We start from the raw sequence: 16,401 nt of genomic DNA on the forward strand, positions 1-16,401 counted from the left end.
AGAATAATTGCACGCTATAAAAAGAATTGAATCGGTTATCGAATATAAAGATCGCGATAAAAGAAAAAACTGTAACATGTCACGTTTCTCGTATTTTATACAAAGAGAAGAGAAAGCGATTTTTTTTTTTTTTAATTTACTACAATCAATCCCATAATCAACTCTCTTTGTATTTAATTTTAAATATATCTGCTTTTAACACAACTCTTGGATTTATAATCTTTTGTATTTATCACATTTTTAACGAATTCTTAGAGCAAATTTTTGTAGAAACAATATGAATTTAAAGATATTTTATGGAAAATTAAAACTTATATTTTTAATATAAATGTTAATTATCTTATTAATATAATATGTGCTTTGATGAAGAATCATTTCTTTAATCTAGGATATTGTTACAATGTGACGTACGTAGCATATTCTAATAATCGCATTACTAATTTTCATGTAAATGTGAATAGATAAATGCTCGCAGGTATATATGCATAATTGTTATAATACAAAAGGAAATCACGTGATATGAGAAGATTATCAATCTATATCTTTAGTAAAAATAGAAGATAATTTTCCACTTCTACATTTATAATAATATAACTTGCAACATAACGTGGAAAACATATGTATTATTTCAAATGTGAATTGTCTATAATCGAACGATACCGTATGAGAGTTAAAAAGAGAATAATATAAAATCAATATTAGACATTCCTTCAGATACACTTATTAAACACTCTGCCTCTATTCTGAAACAATTCAACTCTGCAACTCCTATATTCGCAATAATCCAAGAGTTGATACGCCATTTCATTATGTTTCCGTTAGTTTCGCAACTTGCCACGTTTCTCGCCTCCATTGTTCAATCGTACCCTATTGTCCGGCGTTTTAATTAAAAGATAATTCGAACGAATTATCAACATCTTGGGTCTTAGATTCATCGTGAAAAATTGTATTTCTATTTGAATTACCATCGTCGCTCTCGGTAACCGTGGTCTCATTTTTATTCTCGATACGACATTTGTCTCCCTGTAAAATGGCTATGTCGTCCACGGCTATGTCGCTCACATAGCTACTGCCTCGTACTCCTTCGATTATAATCTAAAGGATAAGTAAGAAAGTATAAAGAGAATAAGAAATTGAAATTTATATTTTCGTTTTTCCGTCCCGTTACCTGAAAACCTTTTTTAGCCTTGGGAAGATTGAAAATACCGTGCAGCCATTGGTTTCCTTGGTCACCCTCCTTGGTGAACATCAAACGAGGTAAGAGGTTTTCCTGTTTGAAGTATATGTTTAGAGCACCTATCGTTGCTCCATACATATGATACCTAAAATTTTGACAATATTATATAAATATTTAATAAGTTATATATAATGTACGAATATAAATTGAGCATTGAAATCTATAATAAATAAATATCACAGTGATGAATCTATCTAATACTATATATTTTTTATCTTGTATTAATTGCTGATTAAATATTATTAATTATTCAAAAGTTCAACGAAATATGTAAAACTAATTTTCTTTCAAACTTCTAAATTTCGTAAATTCAAAATTTTCTTAATTTTCTTAATTTTCTCCGATTTTCAAATTATTATTAAATCGTGGTAAATATTATTTCGAAATATAACATCGTAAAGATAAATTTGTTTAATATAATTTTCTCATAATTTCTTTTAACGAACGTCACTTCCAACATACGAATCATATATTTAAATGATGATTGAGGACATGGCCGTTCTCTAATGAACTATTATCAACCCGTAATTATAATATTAACTAACACAGAAATGATCCATCAAAAATATTATCCCTGTTTTTTTTTTTTTAGATCACTTTGAATTTTCGTTATTCGTTAATTTGTAACGCATCGAATAATTCATAGCAATAAATTCATTTCCAAGCATACATATTCGTACAGTGAAATTTAAAAAATATGTTTTTAAAATATTTAATTTACGATCTTCTTGATCAAGCTATAATAATTATATAATAATTTAAAACGAATAAGATTCTTTAAAAAATTATCAAACTGCATTTTTCGTTTTGTTTTTGAAACGAAATTGAATTACGACTTCATTAAATAAAATAATGGGAATTACCACTGACAATGAGAAGAGAGAGAGAGAGAAATTTTATGTAAAACTTCCGTTTTCAGAACTTGCATGAATTATGAACGATTTCCAATTTATATCTTGCAATTTCAATAAGTTTTAATTATTCGAAAAATGTTCGATTTCGAAGTTATGAAGATTTATATGTGTGAATAATTATCAGTGATTATCTAGTTTTAAGTTAATAATTTAATTTCAAAATTTGAGAAAGAAAAGATCGAAGTTGAAGAAGTGAAAGAAATTTTTGTTTTATGCCAGTGATATCTTTTATTTATGCCAGTGATCTAATTTTTAATCTAATTTTTTGATAATAAGTATATCAACGTTTAGAAAAATTTTGCTTTGGTTACCAGAATGAGAAACAACCAGAGTCCGTGTATGATGCGTTATAAATAGGAGAAATAATTCTTGCAGAATCATTTTGCAGCCGACCAGAAGCTTCGATGTACAAGTAATAACCTGGAAAAGAAAAATTCAATGGTAGTGAGATTTTTGATATCCTTCTGAACAAAAATTTATTTAAAATAATAATTTTCCAGGATTAATTTTTTTTTCTTAATTACAAATTTAAATTCTTTATTAGAAATCTAAATCTAAATCTAAATGTATTAGCTGTTATTATTTTTCTTGGCCTTTCTCTTAACTTGAAATATTTCACAATACATTATTTATCAATTTATATATAGAAATTGTTTAATATAAGATAGATTAAAAAAAAATACCCTCATTTCCTGGTCCCAATGTATGATCATGAGTTGGACCAGTTCCTATATGAGAGCTTGGTGTCTCGAAGTTGTGTCGCCGCCAATCGAAATCGTGCTGTGGATCTTGCTCCCACCAACAAAGATCCGGTTTCTCGAAATCACATTGCGTCGGGGGTGCCGCATTTGTATCTAATTAAATAAGTAATTTAATTTAATCTTTTCGAATAAAATTCACTAGAAACTTTTTTTTTTAATTTACTCAAATAATTTACTTTAATATTGTATTATTATATAAATTAAATATTGATTAAATTAATTAAAATGAAAAGTATTTAATGAAATCATTCAATAAATTTTAGATTTTTGGTTATATCTGGAATATTATATAAAAATTCATAAAAATTCTTATTGATTCTTATTGATTTCTTTTGAAATTCTGAAAGAATGAACGAATGAAATAAGATTCCATAAAAACTTCAAACTTTATAAAATTGCAGATTTAGTTAGTAAATTAATAAAATTGATTCGAAATATTTTCCAATATTATTTATTACGAATAAATAAAAAAAGAAAGAAAAATATATATATATATAAATACCTCGACAATAAGGCACTGTGCCATTCCATTGTTTTCCATTGCAATAGATTTCGTGTGAACCAAATAACGTGTATCCAGGTTCGCAAAAATATAATAATATTGCTCCATTATATTTAGGCACTATAAGAGCATGCTCTGGTGTTTGTGGTACAGGACATTCTGCATCTATTAGAATAAGATGATTAATAAAATTATTGAAAAATTCTAATGATAATTTGTATTTTTATTTTTATTTATTCTACTTATTTATTTCTTTTTTTACAATTTTATTTCAAATTTTACTATTAAAATGTAAGATTATAAAATTTTAAAAGAAATTAAATAGTAATCATTTATCGATATTATCAATTCATAAATTATTATACGAGAAAATCCAGGTGTGAATACGACATACATGTGAACTTTAATCATGTCGAAAGCTCAAAGTTCTTCACAATTGACAACGGAACGAGCATTTTAACTGAACAATTTTATCAAGTGTGATTAGAAAACTGTACTTACTGACGCATATGGGCGTAGGTGTATCCCATTGGCCTCGAAAACAAGTTGCATACTTGGTACCCACAAGAGTGAAACCGTCGTAACAACTAAATTTGATGATCCTTCCTCTGACCCTCAATCGAACTCTTCCATTCACCAGCTTTACCATGGGACATCTATTCGCAGCTTGAAAATACAAATTAATTTACTTTTATTATTCATGATACGATTTTCCGTATGATAAATTAAATTTAAAAAGAAAAAATTTAAAAAACAAAGCATTAATGATTCAAAAGAAAAAACAAAAAATATAATGAAATGGTCATAATGGAAAATAACATGAAATAGATATGAATTTTTTGTTTATTGAATTATGATATTTTTTACTTTTATTTTTTTCGAGAAAGAAAAATATAAAATGGAAATGAAAATATTAAATTATAATAGTTATCGAATTACAATCGTTAAAAATTTTAACATTTTCCGTTCTTTTTTTTTTGATAAAAATGAAATATATTGATAAAATTTTAATAAAATTTATTTATCGTTAGGATATTATATATATCACTCTTTTATTTTAATTATATCTCGTCAATATAATATTATTATGATTAAAAAAAAAAACTGAATTTTTTATATATGATCTTAATTCGATAAGCTGGTAATATATTAATAACTAAATATTTGTTTAATAATTAATCAATAATTTATATTTTTTGTTTCCTACAATCGTTTATAATTTTTTACTATTTTAAATTTTTAAAAATATCATATTATTTAATCTAATGATGACATAACAAAGAAAAATAAAATGTTAATAAACTATCTTTAAAAAAGGACCAAAAAACTATTATTTCTAAAATGAATCATGTTTAAATAGTTAGATAGAAAAACAGTAACCAACTATCTTGTGTAATCATGAAAAATGCAAGCTGAAGATTTGGTATAGAGAAAAAAAATATTATGGACGGGATATTTCTGATTTATTCCCTGCGGACACTTCGATACACAGATTATTGAATATTCAACGATGGCCTTTATTGGTAACAATACTTGTCAATAAATGCCGCACGTAATTTTCAATATTATACAAAGGGGAATTGAGAAAGAGGAAGAGGGAGAGAGAGAAAGAGAGAAATCGATAAGCCAGATGAAATTGGATCTTAATTCTTGTTCAACAAGAAAACCTTTCGTCTCGTTTCTTCGCCTTATAAAAATTGCTATCAGTAAACGAAAGTACTTACTTCCTTGTGCTATAAAAAATAAACTGTGAAGAAGATGAGCCGATTCTCTATTTTATATTTTAATCGATGAAACATGAAGAAATAATAGAAATGAAAAATCAAATCGACAAATTAGATGAAACGCAATCAAGTTATTCTTCGTTAATTTTAATAACGAATTTTATAAATTCATTATAAATGATTGTAATATCGTCAAATAAAATTCTTTTGAAATGAACGGGATGGAAAATGGAATAGAGAAAAAAAATTATTAGATGAACTCATTGATAAAAGTTATTATTTTTACTCACAATTTCAACAAAATTTAATATTCTGAAAGAAGATGAAAGATATACTTTTACTGCGATCGGCATGAAAATCTGAATTGATCGTGACTTACTTGTCGTTGCACCATAGCAAATGGAACACTGAACCAAGAAAGCCAACAGAAGAAACAGCGTTGTTGAAGAGATCCTCATCCTGTGAACCTTTTTTTATTCCTCGAAGAAACAATTCACCGTAACTAATAATTCATAAAACGAATTCAAAAAAAAAAAAAAAAACAGCGTTTTCCCTTTCGATTACGCAATTTCGTTTTTAAATCGATGATTGAATTTTCATGCACATATCCTCAACATCCATCTTCAGAAGGATGAAAGATGAAACGATGGCGAATCGTGAATCACGTGAACAACGGCCGAGGAGTAAAGGATAAAAATGAAAAGACGATACACACTGGACGAGGGATAGAAACAAAAATCGGTTCTCGAATCGTTCTACATCTATGAATGAAACAGGAATGCCGCGCTTTGGGATTATTACGCTCCGAACGGAAGGCGGGAAAATCACTTCCGTCGACATGCTATCGTGATAGTGTACTATCAATTTCCGGCTGGCGTTATCAACACCGAACATTGCCAGGCCTTGAGGAGAATTCCTACAAATTGCATTTGCGCCAGAGATAAATGAATTCCAGGAGAGAGAAACACTGACCGTCTCTGATTAGATCACGCCCTGGCGCCAGGATTTTTCCTTTTTTCCAAGCCAACGCCACGGACATGCCTTCAACCCCGTGCAAAGAGTGTTTTATATATGTATATATTTTTTATCTTTTCATTAACGATACTTATTTTTTGTGGCATCTTTAAAGGCTTGATCGATAAAGTCCAATGGAAACGTGATAAAGATTAATTTTAAAAAATGGCACAAGAATAATAGGTAAGATCCTTATTTGAAAGTCTTTTATTTAAAAATCTTTGTATTTGGATTTATGTTTCTTTATGATTACGGTTAGTAACGTATTTCAATGTTTGTAAACGCATACAAATTTTTTTATTTAATTTTAATTTTAATTTTAATAAGTTTTTCAAGTTAAAAATTTTATCATAAACAGTTTCTTCTAATTTTTGATATTAGGAGGGAAGAAAGATTGGTTGGGATGTAAATAGGAATTATATGTGTGTTAGATATATTATTAAAATATTAATTATATATAATTAAAATATAAAATACTTTATTAACACTGTAAAATATTTCTCAATAATAGTTTCTTGATAAAATAGTATTATTTACATTATAATAAATCAATGATTTGCAGATAAAACTTATTTAAAATACATGTTGAGGCTCAATTAATTTGAATTAAAGAATCGTCCATAATAAAATATTGCGAGATATTACATTTTTATTATAGAACGATATTTTGAACAAAATTGAAGATAATTCACAAAATAATATATACATGAAATAATAATTAATTGTACTCAAATTCAAATAAATTCAGTCTTCGATATTAATTTTATTATTGTAATATATGATTAAGATTTTGTTAAAATTTTTAAATTACGAGAAATCCATTTTAGTATTAAACAATGATTTGAATGCAAGTAAAGTTTTATTATAATTTTCATTCTTTTTAGGTCTTTCGGATATTGGTTGAACAACTATTTTTTCAAAATTTGATAATAAGTCCAACTGCTTAATGGAACTCTTTTTTACAAATTGTTCCATTTCAGATTGTTGCGTTTTATCAAAAATAAAAGTTTGCTTTATTCGATTCATAGCCTCTTCTATAAAAAAAAATTATAATTAATAAATTAATATTTCATTTTTTGAAAATAAAATCAAATGAAAAAATATTTGAAAAATTCTATGAAAAAATTTAATTTAACAAAAATATTAAAAGAATTGAAATTTACTGATGACCGAGAGCAAATGAGTAAGCAACAAAGCGGAAATATAAAAATTCTCGTGGACCGATAAATAGGGATAAAATTAAAATAACTCGTATCATGTGGTAAGAATAAAAAAAGATAGAAAAATGATATCAATAAAGAGGAAGTTTAAAATTTAATTTCATTACACTTTTTCTAACGCAAAATATATTTATACTTACGTTCATTTTCATGAAGAACAAAATTTTCGAAAGTATTTAAATTCCTCATAAATAAATGAAAGGAATCTTCGATATCCGTTAATCGAATTACAAAATCAGGGTCACATATTGCCAAATGCGACAAAAATCTTATTCCGTCTCTTAATACTTTTGATTGTTTCTTTTTCATAATTGACCAAGCATTTTCGTCTGAAAACTTATCCTGGTATATTTCACCTATACACATTTTATTTGTTTCCATATTAAACAGCGAGTGTTTCGTACAAATATTCTTTAAATTACAAGAACTTTTCCTTTGTACAGGGAAATTATCTGGATTAAAATTTCCAATGGCAGCTAGATTTGCTTCAGAACACTTACATAATGTTTTAATAGTGAATCTTAACAATTTCATACAACAATTACAAGAATTCAAAGTTTCAGATCTCAGAGGAATAATATCTGTATGTAATATATATTGTACAATTTGTAACAATATATCCGTAATGTCAATTGCAGATAATATATCAAAGTGATAATTCTCCTCCTGTGCTAAAAGGATTTGTAGTGGACAAGCATCTGAAATAAATATGATAATAATTTTTAAAAATAGATTATGATTTATTAAAAAAAAAGATTGTTTTACCTGGAGTAAAATGTAATGAACCTTTCCAATTGTTCACTGCCATTGATTCTATAATAAAAATAATAAAATAATTATTTATAAAATATGAAAAAATTTATTAAATTTATCATTTAAAAATGTTAATATATAATAAAATAAAACTAATAAAATGTATATTTTTCATATGAATCATAAATGTTCATTAATATTATTATAAATTACATACGTGAATTAATACAAAGTTTCTTTAAATGAGTTGTAGACTTCACAAAAATCATCATCAAATTATTAAGTAATGTATAACAATATGGCAAAGGTCTACTAAATATTATTTCTTTAAATATTTGATAAATATATTCCATTCTGGAACAAAAAATTGTAAGTTAAAAAAATTTTAAATATATTAATTTATTAAATATATATATATCAGTTACATGCCCTTCAGAACAATATTGAACTTTTTCATGAACATTGTAAATAATCATCATAATTGCACATATAACACCACTAAATTGATGAGATCTTCTCTAAAAATAAATAATAAAAGTTTAATATTAATAATTATTTATTCTTTTAAATTATCAAAATATGTATCATTAAGTAATATACATTACCGTAGTCCCAACTAAAACAATGAACTGCAATATCATTTTAAGTATTTCAAAATCTTGACTCTCTTTCAACCAAGTATTGTAACGAACCATTTGACAGGAATAACATTTATAAGACTCATCTCTCTCTACGAGTAAACGTGTTTTTCCTGCAATATACTTGCTAAGATAAGTTGATTCCACACTTACATACGATAATACGCCAAACACTCTTCTAATTTCAACACCACGTTCACATTCGTGCCATGCATTAGCAGAACACACGCATTTTCCATTGAAGTCAGAACTCGAATATAAAGAAGAAAAATAAATGTCATTCATGTCTCGAATATCGTCATTCTTCATAGCTTGGGAAATCGTTTGTAGAATAATTATTACATTTAAAATTAATTCTCTTGCAGTAGAAATTAACTAAAAATATAATTATTAGTAAATTTGTATATTGTTTAATAAAATAAACTTAGTATATAAAAATAATTTACTTTGTTTATTAATGGTATAGTTTCTTCTGCCTCAAGTTCTAAACTGGTTTTTCGCTGAAGAGCAACTATTTCTGGCACAATAAATTCCACCGATAATTTTTTATCGTCAATCATAGTCGTTATTGGTTTTACTAATTCTGGATTTTCTATAAAATATACAAAATAGTTAAACTCTGAATGAATATATATATAATTTAAATAAAAATATTACCGAATATTCTTGATGTATCTTCTTCTTGTAAAATTGGCAAATTTCGTCTTCCTATTTTTTCTATAATCTGAATATCAACTATAGATTTTTCTGGTTGTGGTGGATCGTATATTGATTTCGGAATTTCTGCAAGAGGAAAATCTACAACATGTTCTTATTAAATTTATTCTTATGAATTATAAATATCATACAAATTAATATTTTTTGTATTAACTTATAATCTTCTTACATGGATTCCATATTTTGAGAAAATGATTGCTTTTATTAATCATTTTACTAGTTTGTACATAAGTGTCTTTAACTTTTATTGATTTCATAATTGAAACTGATGATCTAAAAATAATTATTAAATATTTTCTTAATATTTATCTTTAAAAAAAATATTTATTATTATATATTTTTAATATTTAAAGAATTATTTACCGATTCTTTGGCGAACTAAATTTATTTTTATTCATAGAAAGATTTAAATTTATAGTATGTGGTTCTGTTAATTTAATATTTCCACTTTCTAATAATTTACAACGTTCCATTAAATTTCCTATTTCAAATGTCTATAATAAAAAGAAAAAATCAGAATATATTATTTAAAATAGAATTATAAAAAATTAATTATCAATAAATTACTAACTTGCAATTCAAGTTGTGTTTTTAAATTTTCCTTTTCTTTACAAATAGTATTAATTTCCGATCTATGTCGATTTTCTTGTTCTTCAATAAAACGTGTTTTTTCCAATCTATCATTTTCTGCTCTTAACTGAGTTTGTTGTAATTGGTTTCGTAAAAATACAGCTTCTCCTTCTTTAGTTATGAAGTCATTTAATAACTTCTGATTTTCATATTTTAACTTTTCCAATTCTTTTGCATATTCTAATTATAATATTATTTTCAATAATATGCAAAAATATAATAAAATATTATGATTTCCTAAGAAACTTCTACTTACCTGCAGTAACATTGTCATCTAATTTAAATGTTGAATTATATATTTTTTTATTTATTAATTTATTTTCAAACTCGTTATAGTCAACAGAAACTACAGTGCTTATATCTTTTATGTTTTCTTCTTTTCTTCTTTGATTACTGAATACATGTGCAGAAGTTTTTGATACTTTATGATCATTATTATTTAAGTTAATTTTACTAGTAGATGGTATTGCATTATCTATAAAAGTTTTTTTATCTATATCTAATTGACTTACAATATTATCGTCCTGAAAAATAATATGAATATAATAAATAAATTTATATATTAAAAAACCATAAAAGGATGTAATATAAATAAAACCTGCAAACAAGCCTGAGTAGCTATAAAATCCATTTCTTCAATATCCTCTTCTGCAAAATCATCTCCCCAAACATCATCTCTTCCATATTTTTTATTTCTTGAATCTTTATTGTTTATAGAAGTATCTGACAAACTCCCTTTCTTTATATCATACTTTGGACGTTTTGCAGGTAGAGAAAATTCATTTTCACCATTACTTTCTACTCGTTTAAACATTTTAATTTGTTTACAATATTTAACAATATAAAAGATAAATTTAATATATTTTTTTGCCAATTCTTTATATTCAATAAAAGTTATTTATATAATTTAAATGAACAATTTTGTTTATTTAAAATTAACAAAATTGTTATTTAATAATTTTGACGAATGCTACATTTTATTCAATCTAGAAATTCAACAAATAATTATCATAAAATTATCACATTTCTTTTAAATATTGATTCATTCTAAATTCTAACCTTTTAATTATTTTATGATTTCTTTTAATGATATTAGAATAGTAAAAATTCAATAAATATTTAAGAACATTATTCTTCATTCTTATTTATTAATTTATTATAAAAACTTGTTATAATAATTAGAACATTTGAAATTCATTTCAAATAATTATATGACAGAAGTTTGCTTACAAAACGTATTAAGAGTGGTAATACTGTCATTCAATGGAATAGTCTATATTCGTTAGTGAACAAAGGAACGCGCGGAAATACTTTCAAATAGTGTACTTCGGACGGTTATTTTGCAAATTAAACAATATATTATTAAATATTAGTGCTTATATTTCATTTCAGTCAAATTAATTTGCTTCAAAGTTATTGTAAAATTGTAGTTTTATAAATTCTTTCATTGTATTTGCATAATTTTTCAAAAATTTTACAACTATCTTCCGATATTCATAGTGTTTTACAATTAAAGAAAAATAGAATAAACATAATTTGTATATAATTGTGTTATTGTGTTAAGATTTTTCTTCAAGGATAAAATTTTTTTTCATAAAGCAACGAAAGGTATGTATACTTTTTAGTAATAAATAATTTATTCACTTAAAATGTTATCCAAAATTTAAATTTAAAATTTATGCTAATTTTTTTTACAATTCTAAAATGTTACACATACATAATATAAGTAAATATATATTAAATATATAGTGAAAATATAATATTTCAATAGATATGAAAAAAAATATAATTATCCATAAAATTTATCCATTTTTGTAAAATCATCGGATTTAAATCGAGCAACGAATATTTCTGGCGCCATATTGACTTCTGCATCGATCTTTTGAAATATGTGACTATTACGCGTATTATTTTCATTGAAAGCATTGATTTTTTGTGTATTTGCAACAAAATCAGTTCTTTTGATTGAATCGCCATGATTTTCTTCGTCAGTATACCATTGAGATATCATTTCTTTAAGTGGTTGCAAATGATTCACATTTTTTTTAACCTTTTCCAATTCTTCGTTACAAAGTCGTTCTACTTCCATCAATTTTTGTTTGTATGCGTTTGCAACCATTTTCCATCGAGCATTGTAACGTTTCTCTGCTTGGCTAAAGGAATATTCATCTTGATATTTAGCTAACCTTTTTTCGTATTCAAGTATTGTCAATTCTCTAAATGTATCCTCAGAAGTAATATCTAAAAGATCTCCTATCATAAATTAATCGATCCTTTGAATATTTTTAAAATATTTTATGTTTTATCTTCTAAGAAAGATTACCTAAATTGTTAGACAATGGTGATTCAGCTGCATAAGCTGCTGCAGCTGCACGTGCAGCTGCAGTTGCTTCTTCCAAAGCCAATTCATCGTCTTTTTCACGTAAGAGTTGCAATTCTTCTCTTTCCTTCTTCCAAAGTTCTATTTCCTTTTTTAATTCTTGTTTTAAATTTTGCATCACTTCACTAAGAGACTCTATGCGTTCTCGAAGAATACAACTATTAATTACGAAAATTATTCAATAATATAACATATAATTGTTCTTTTTTTGATTAAAAAAGAAAATATTACATACTTTATTAGAGTATTACATACTTTAAATCTTTATCATCTTGATCATCCTCTGCTAATTGTGTACCTTCTAAAATCACAGAGTCTTCTGGCTGTTCGAGAACAGCCGAAAGTTTCTCTAAAGAATCATCGTTTTCAGAAACGCGGTCATAGTTTGGTAACACACTTCCAAGATCTAATGTTAAATCAGCTTCTACTAAGTCCTTTTTACCCTGTTCTTCATCCAATATTTCTTTGCATTGATTATCAACATTTTGTATACTGTCCGAATTGCTCGAACAATCTGTTGAAATTTCTGTCGATGACAAATGTTCGTTTTCCATTATGATAATTTCTTTGTTCTTTCTTAAGATTACTGATTTGACAAACTTTTTAATCAAAGATGGATGATTATTTAAAAATCTAATTGATTGAAGTTATTTCTCTTTACATACTTCATTTTATGATATGATATTGTTTCTTCATTATGCTTTTTAAGTTACTATAAAAAATAAAATTCTATTTATGTTTACAAACATTGTATATTAGTAAGGATAGATATTTAAGGTGAAAGATAAAAATATTGAAAATAATTTTCTATTCTTTCTATCGCTTTATAAGAACGAAATATTTAAGTTGAAGTTATTTCTACATTTTCTTTCTGTACATTTTTTATCTATATTTATAATGCTTGTTTCTAATCATAAATTATCTAAAATTCCAAAAAATAGGTATGTATGCTACTTAGGCACATAAAATTTTTGATATAAGATGACGGTAGTGAGTGACCTCTTCTACCATTGGTATCGATACTATGCTAGTTTAATAGGTTATTATTGATTTTTCTTTATTAAAGTCATGTATTTAAAGAAATCGATAATTTTTCTGCGATAGAAATCAAATATTTGTTGATTATAAATAAATTTAATAGATGAAATTATTTTCGATTAATTAAAATCAGACTTTCTGTCATAGATGTTAGTTATTATATTAGTGTAGGTTATGTGCATTGATTTTAATGATACTGAAGTGAAAGAAGGAAAATATATTTATTAAAATACAAAAGTGTTGATTTTTTATATTAGAATCTTTTTAAATTAGTGACAAAATTTTTTTAAATTTAATAAAAGAAACTTATATTTTGAAATATAATGACGGAAAGAGGTTAATATAAATTTAAATATAAAAGGATTTATGCAAATATCCTTTGTATCAAAGTTTTTTATTATCAAAAAACATGTTTGTATACCTCTGGTCACTAGTGTGCTCGTATTTCAGACCAGTTATAAAATGGTTATTAAGGCATACAACGCAAATGTGCGAACTTCAAAGAATTTGTTATGGAGAACTCCCTGGAGCACCAAGAACACTAGCTGTAGAAAAATCTCTTAAGTTATCTAAAAATGCAAATATCAAAACTCTTTTAATCTACTTGAATGATCTTGCTGATCGATGTGCATTTACAAATCAAGCAAAACGAAAAATTGTAAAGGAAGCTATTGAAAGTGTATTGGTAACTAAGAAAATAAATCCAGCAGCTCATCCTGATTTTTCTAAATCATTTGGTAAATGTATAGAATTAATTTGGGGCTATAGACAACTTTGTGTGGAATGTGAAGAGCTTAGGAGAACACCTTATGATGCTGATAATCCAGATCATGAGTTATTATTATTAAAGTTATGGAATTTATTAATGCCATATGAGCCTCTAGATGCTAGAGTTACTAAACAATGGCAACACATTGGCTTTCAAGGTGATGATCCAAAAACTGATTTTCGTGGAATGGGAATTTTGGGATTAGAAAATTTAGTTTATTTTGCTCAGGAATATCCCAGTGCTGCAACACATGTATTATCGCATTCTACACATCCACGTTATGGTTATGCATTTGCCATAGTTGGCATAAATTTAACAAGTATGGCATTAAAATTACTAAGGGATGGAAGTGCTAAGACTCATATTTATAATTCTTCAAAGGGTTTTCCAACAATTCGTGCATTTCACCAATTTTATAGTTATCTTTTCTATGAATTTGATGGATTTTGGATTGACTCAAAACCAAGTAATATGATGGAATTTTCATGTATACAAGAAAAGTTTGAAAATAGTATCAGAATGGCACTAGCTGACACATCTATGATTTTTAGGATAAATATATCAGTTGATAATGTTTAAAATATATGAAATATTTTTAATTAATAAAACTAAATCGTGATCACAGTAAATATACTATTGCACAAAACTACTTCTATAATATGTAAAACAGTGTCTTGTGAGCGAATAATAGCATTATTGTGAACTATGATGATATTAAGACATAAAACAAAGCAATTATTTTGAAATTATTAAGTTACAGAAAGATACAAAGAATTTTAATACATTTGATATCATATTTTTACTTTATTTTTTTACTTGCAATAAAAAACTAATAAAGGAAATGTATTGTTACCTAATGAATGTGAAATAGTTTACATTCAATCTTATTTAACAAAAATAAGTTAAAGTACAACGTTTATCCAAATAAATATGTTACTTTCAATTTTATTTAATTTTTAAATAGATCTGTGTATAATATATAAGGTATTTTGTTATATTAATTCAGATTTTTTTTATGGGAAGAAAAATACTATGATATAATAGATATTTTATCATGTATTTAATAGCAACAATTTTCATTTAAAAGTATTTATTGTAAAACATTTGTTTAAAAAATGATAGATTTGCAATGACTATTACACATGTTTTATATGAAATAAAAAATGCAATTATTAGAAATATAGACGTATTTTTATCTTCTATTTATATTATGGGCACTAATCAAATATAATAGAATTAGAAAAATAAAAGATTATGTAACTTGTTAAATATAAAAATAAAAGTTGTCTTTAAGTAAAAAATTTATATACATATACATATATATATGTATGTATGTATGTATATATGTATTGTGCTTTATATAAAATTAGAAATACTAATAGTTGACAGAGTACCCATAATATATATCTTTGGTAAATAAAACAATTAGTCTTTCTTTTGTGGAACCTCAGTTTTACGTCTAAATTTAGAAGCTACAGAAATGATAATAAATACACCAATTGTTATACTACCGAGTTTCATTATCCACGGATTTTCACGAAGGAAATTTGCGATCATTTGTACGAGATCATCGCTAAAAATAGAAATTTTTAATCAGAATTATTCTAATAATTATAATAATATCCGCTTATAAAAGGCTGAATCTATTAATAAATGTGTTCAAACTTACAATGGACTTTGTGGTACGGGAACAGATTCTGCACGTGCGTTTTTATACCATTCTTTTGCAAATGATACAAAAGAGTTAATATCATATTTTGTAATCTGATAACGATACATTTTTCCATGTCTAAATCTACAAGTACAAAATAAATTATGTTAAATATTGTAACATCATTATATTATTAATCCTTTTTATTATTGTAGATTTTTACATTATTATTATTGTTAATTTCTTAAACTATATACTTACAATATAAATTCAGGAGCTTTATAAACATTAAATCTTCTTGCTGTAGATGCTCCAGTTGTATATTTATCAATACGTGCTACATTAACCCTTTGCTTTAATTTTGCACCTACAGCTTCCCATCTTGCAATCATTCTAACACATTCCACACAATCTGTACTGTAACTATTTTAAAAAATATATATATATATATAT

At 25.4% G+C, this 16,401-nt stretch overlaps 6 protein-coding genes across 8 annotated transcripts in view; 2 read left to right on the forward strand and 4 right to left on the reverse strand.

Annotated features, from left to right (window-relative positions):
• The window catches only part of LOC102678397, an 8,658-nt gene extending 2,738 nt beyond the window's left edge, over nucleotides 1-5,920 (reverse strand). Inside the window, exons 1-7 of the mRNA XM_006615278.2 lie at nucleotides 5,518-5,920; nucleotides 3,916-4,080; nucleotides 3,415-3,579; nucleotides 2,835-3,005; nucleotides 2,463-2,571; nucleotides 1,169-1,322; nucleotides 966-1,095 (exon numbers count right to left, since the gene is read on the reverse strand). Of these exons, the coding sequence (XP_006615341.2) occupies nucleotides 966-1,095; nucleotides 1,169-1,322; nucleotides 2,463-2,571; nucleotides 2,835-3,005; nucleotides 3,415-3,579; nucleotides 3,916-4,080; nucleotides 5,518-5,596 (973 nt within the window). The 5' untranslated portion in view covers nucleotides 5,597-5,920. The remainder of the gene's footprint in view (nucleotides 1-965; nucleotides 1,096-1,168; nucleotides 1,323-2,462; nucleotides 2,572-2,834; nucleotides 3,006-3,414; nucleotides 3,580-3,915; nucleotides 4,081-5,517) is intronic.
• A 943-nt stretch (nucleotides 5,921-6,863) lies between these two features.
• LOC102678533 lies at nucleotides 6,864-10,924 on the reverse strand. Its single transcript, XM_006615279.2, has 13 exons — nucleotides 10,709-10,924; nucleotides 10,367-10,634; nucleotides 10,052-10,290; nucleotides 9,844-9,974; nucleotides 9,650-9,753; nucleotides 9,421-9,561; nucleotides 9,210-9,355; nucleotides 8,731-9,138; nucleotides 8,555-8,643; nucleotides 8,343-8,479; nucleotides 8,138-8,185; nucleotides 7,513-8,070; nucleotides 6,864-7,186 (listed from the first exon to the last, which is right to left on the reverse strand). Exons 1-13 carry the CDS (start codon nucleotides 10,922-10,924, stop codon nucleotides 6,960-6,962), a joined length of 2,712 nt encoding a protein of 903 aa, XP_006615342.2. The 3' UTR covers nucleotides 6,864-6,959.
• Nucleotides 10,925-11,843: 919 nt separating this feature from the next.
• Nucleotides 11,844-13,318, reverse strand: LOC102679583. 2 transcript variants are annotated; one of them, XM_006615290.2, is made up of 3 exons: nucleotides 12,746-13,318; nucleotides 12,434-12,648; nucleotides 11,844-12,351 (listed from the first exon to the last, which is right to left on the reverse strand). In XM_006615290.2, the coding sequence occupies exons 1-3, from the start codon at nucleotides 13,042-13,044 to the stop codon at nucleotides 11,900-11,902; spliced, it is 966 nt and encodes a 321-aa protein (XP_006615353.1). In that variant the 5' UTR covers nucleotides 13,045-13,318; the 3' UTR covers nucleotides 11,844-11,899. The 2 variants fall into 2 exon arrangements, with proteins under 2 accessions (XP_006615353.1, XP_006615352.1); XM_006615289.2 differs by having other exon boundaries at nucleotides 11,844-12,363; nucleotides 12,746-13,317.
• The window catches only part of LOC102678676, a 26,787-nt gene continuing 22,836 nt past the window's right edge, over nucleotides 12,451-16,401 (forward strand). The window contains exon 1 of the mRNA XM_031510294.1: nucleotides 12,451-12,532. The gene's annotated coding sequence lies outside the window, so the exon portion shown is untranslated. The remainder of the gene's footprint in view (nucleotides 12,533-16,401) is intronic.
• Nucleotides 13,313-15,240, forward strand: LOC102679371 (ELMO domain-containing protein 2). 2 transcript variants are annotated; one of them, XM_006615287.2, is made up of 2 exons: nucleotides 13,313-13,431; nucleotides 13,979-15,240. In XM_006615287.2, exons 1-2 carry the CDS (start codon nucleotides 13,388-13,390, stop codon nucleotides 14,874-14,876), a joined length of 942 nt encoding a protein of 313 aa, XP_006615350.1. In that variant the 5' UTR covers nucleotides 13,313-13,387; the 3' UTR covers nucleotides 14,877-15,240. The 2 variants fall into 2 exon arrangements, with proteins under 2 accessions (XP_006615350.1, XP_006615351.1); XM_006615288.2 differs by lacking the exon at nucleotides 13,313-13,431 and adding an exon at nucleotides 13,455-13,529.
• Nucleotides 15,081-16,401, reverse strand: part of LOC102679248 (thioredoxin domain-containing protein) — a 2,656-nt gene continuing 1,335 nt past the window's right edge. Inside the window, exons 4-6 of the mRNA XM_006615286.1 lie at nucleotides 16,210-16,371; nucleotides 15,967-16,092; nucleotides 15,081-15,870 (exon numbers count right to left, since the gene is read on the reverse strand). Of these exons, the coding sequence (XP_006615349.1) occupies nucleotides 15,723-15,870; nucleotides 15,967-16,092; nucleotides 16,210-16,371 (436 nt within the window). The 3' untranslated portion in view covers nucleotides 15,081-15,722. The remainder of the gene's footprint in view (nucleotides 15,871-15,966; nucleotides 16,093-16,209; nucleotides 16,372-16,401) is intronic.

Source organism: Apis dorsata, unplaced genomic scaffold (genome assembly GCF_000469605.1).
Source record: "Apis dorsata unplaced genomic scaffold, Apis dorsata 1.3 scaffold_220, whole genome shotgun sequence".
NCBI classification, from domain to species: Eukaryota; Metazoa; Arthropoda; class Insecta; order Hymenoptera; family Apidae; genus Apis; species Apis dorsata.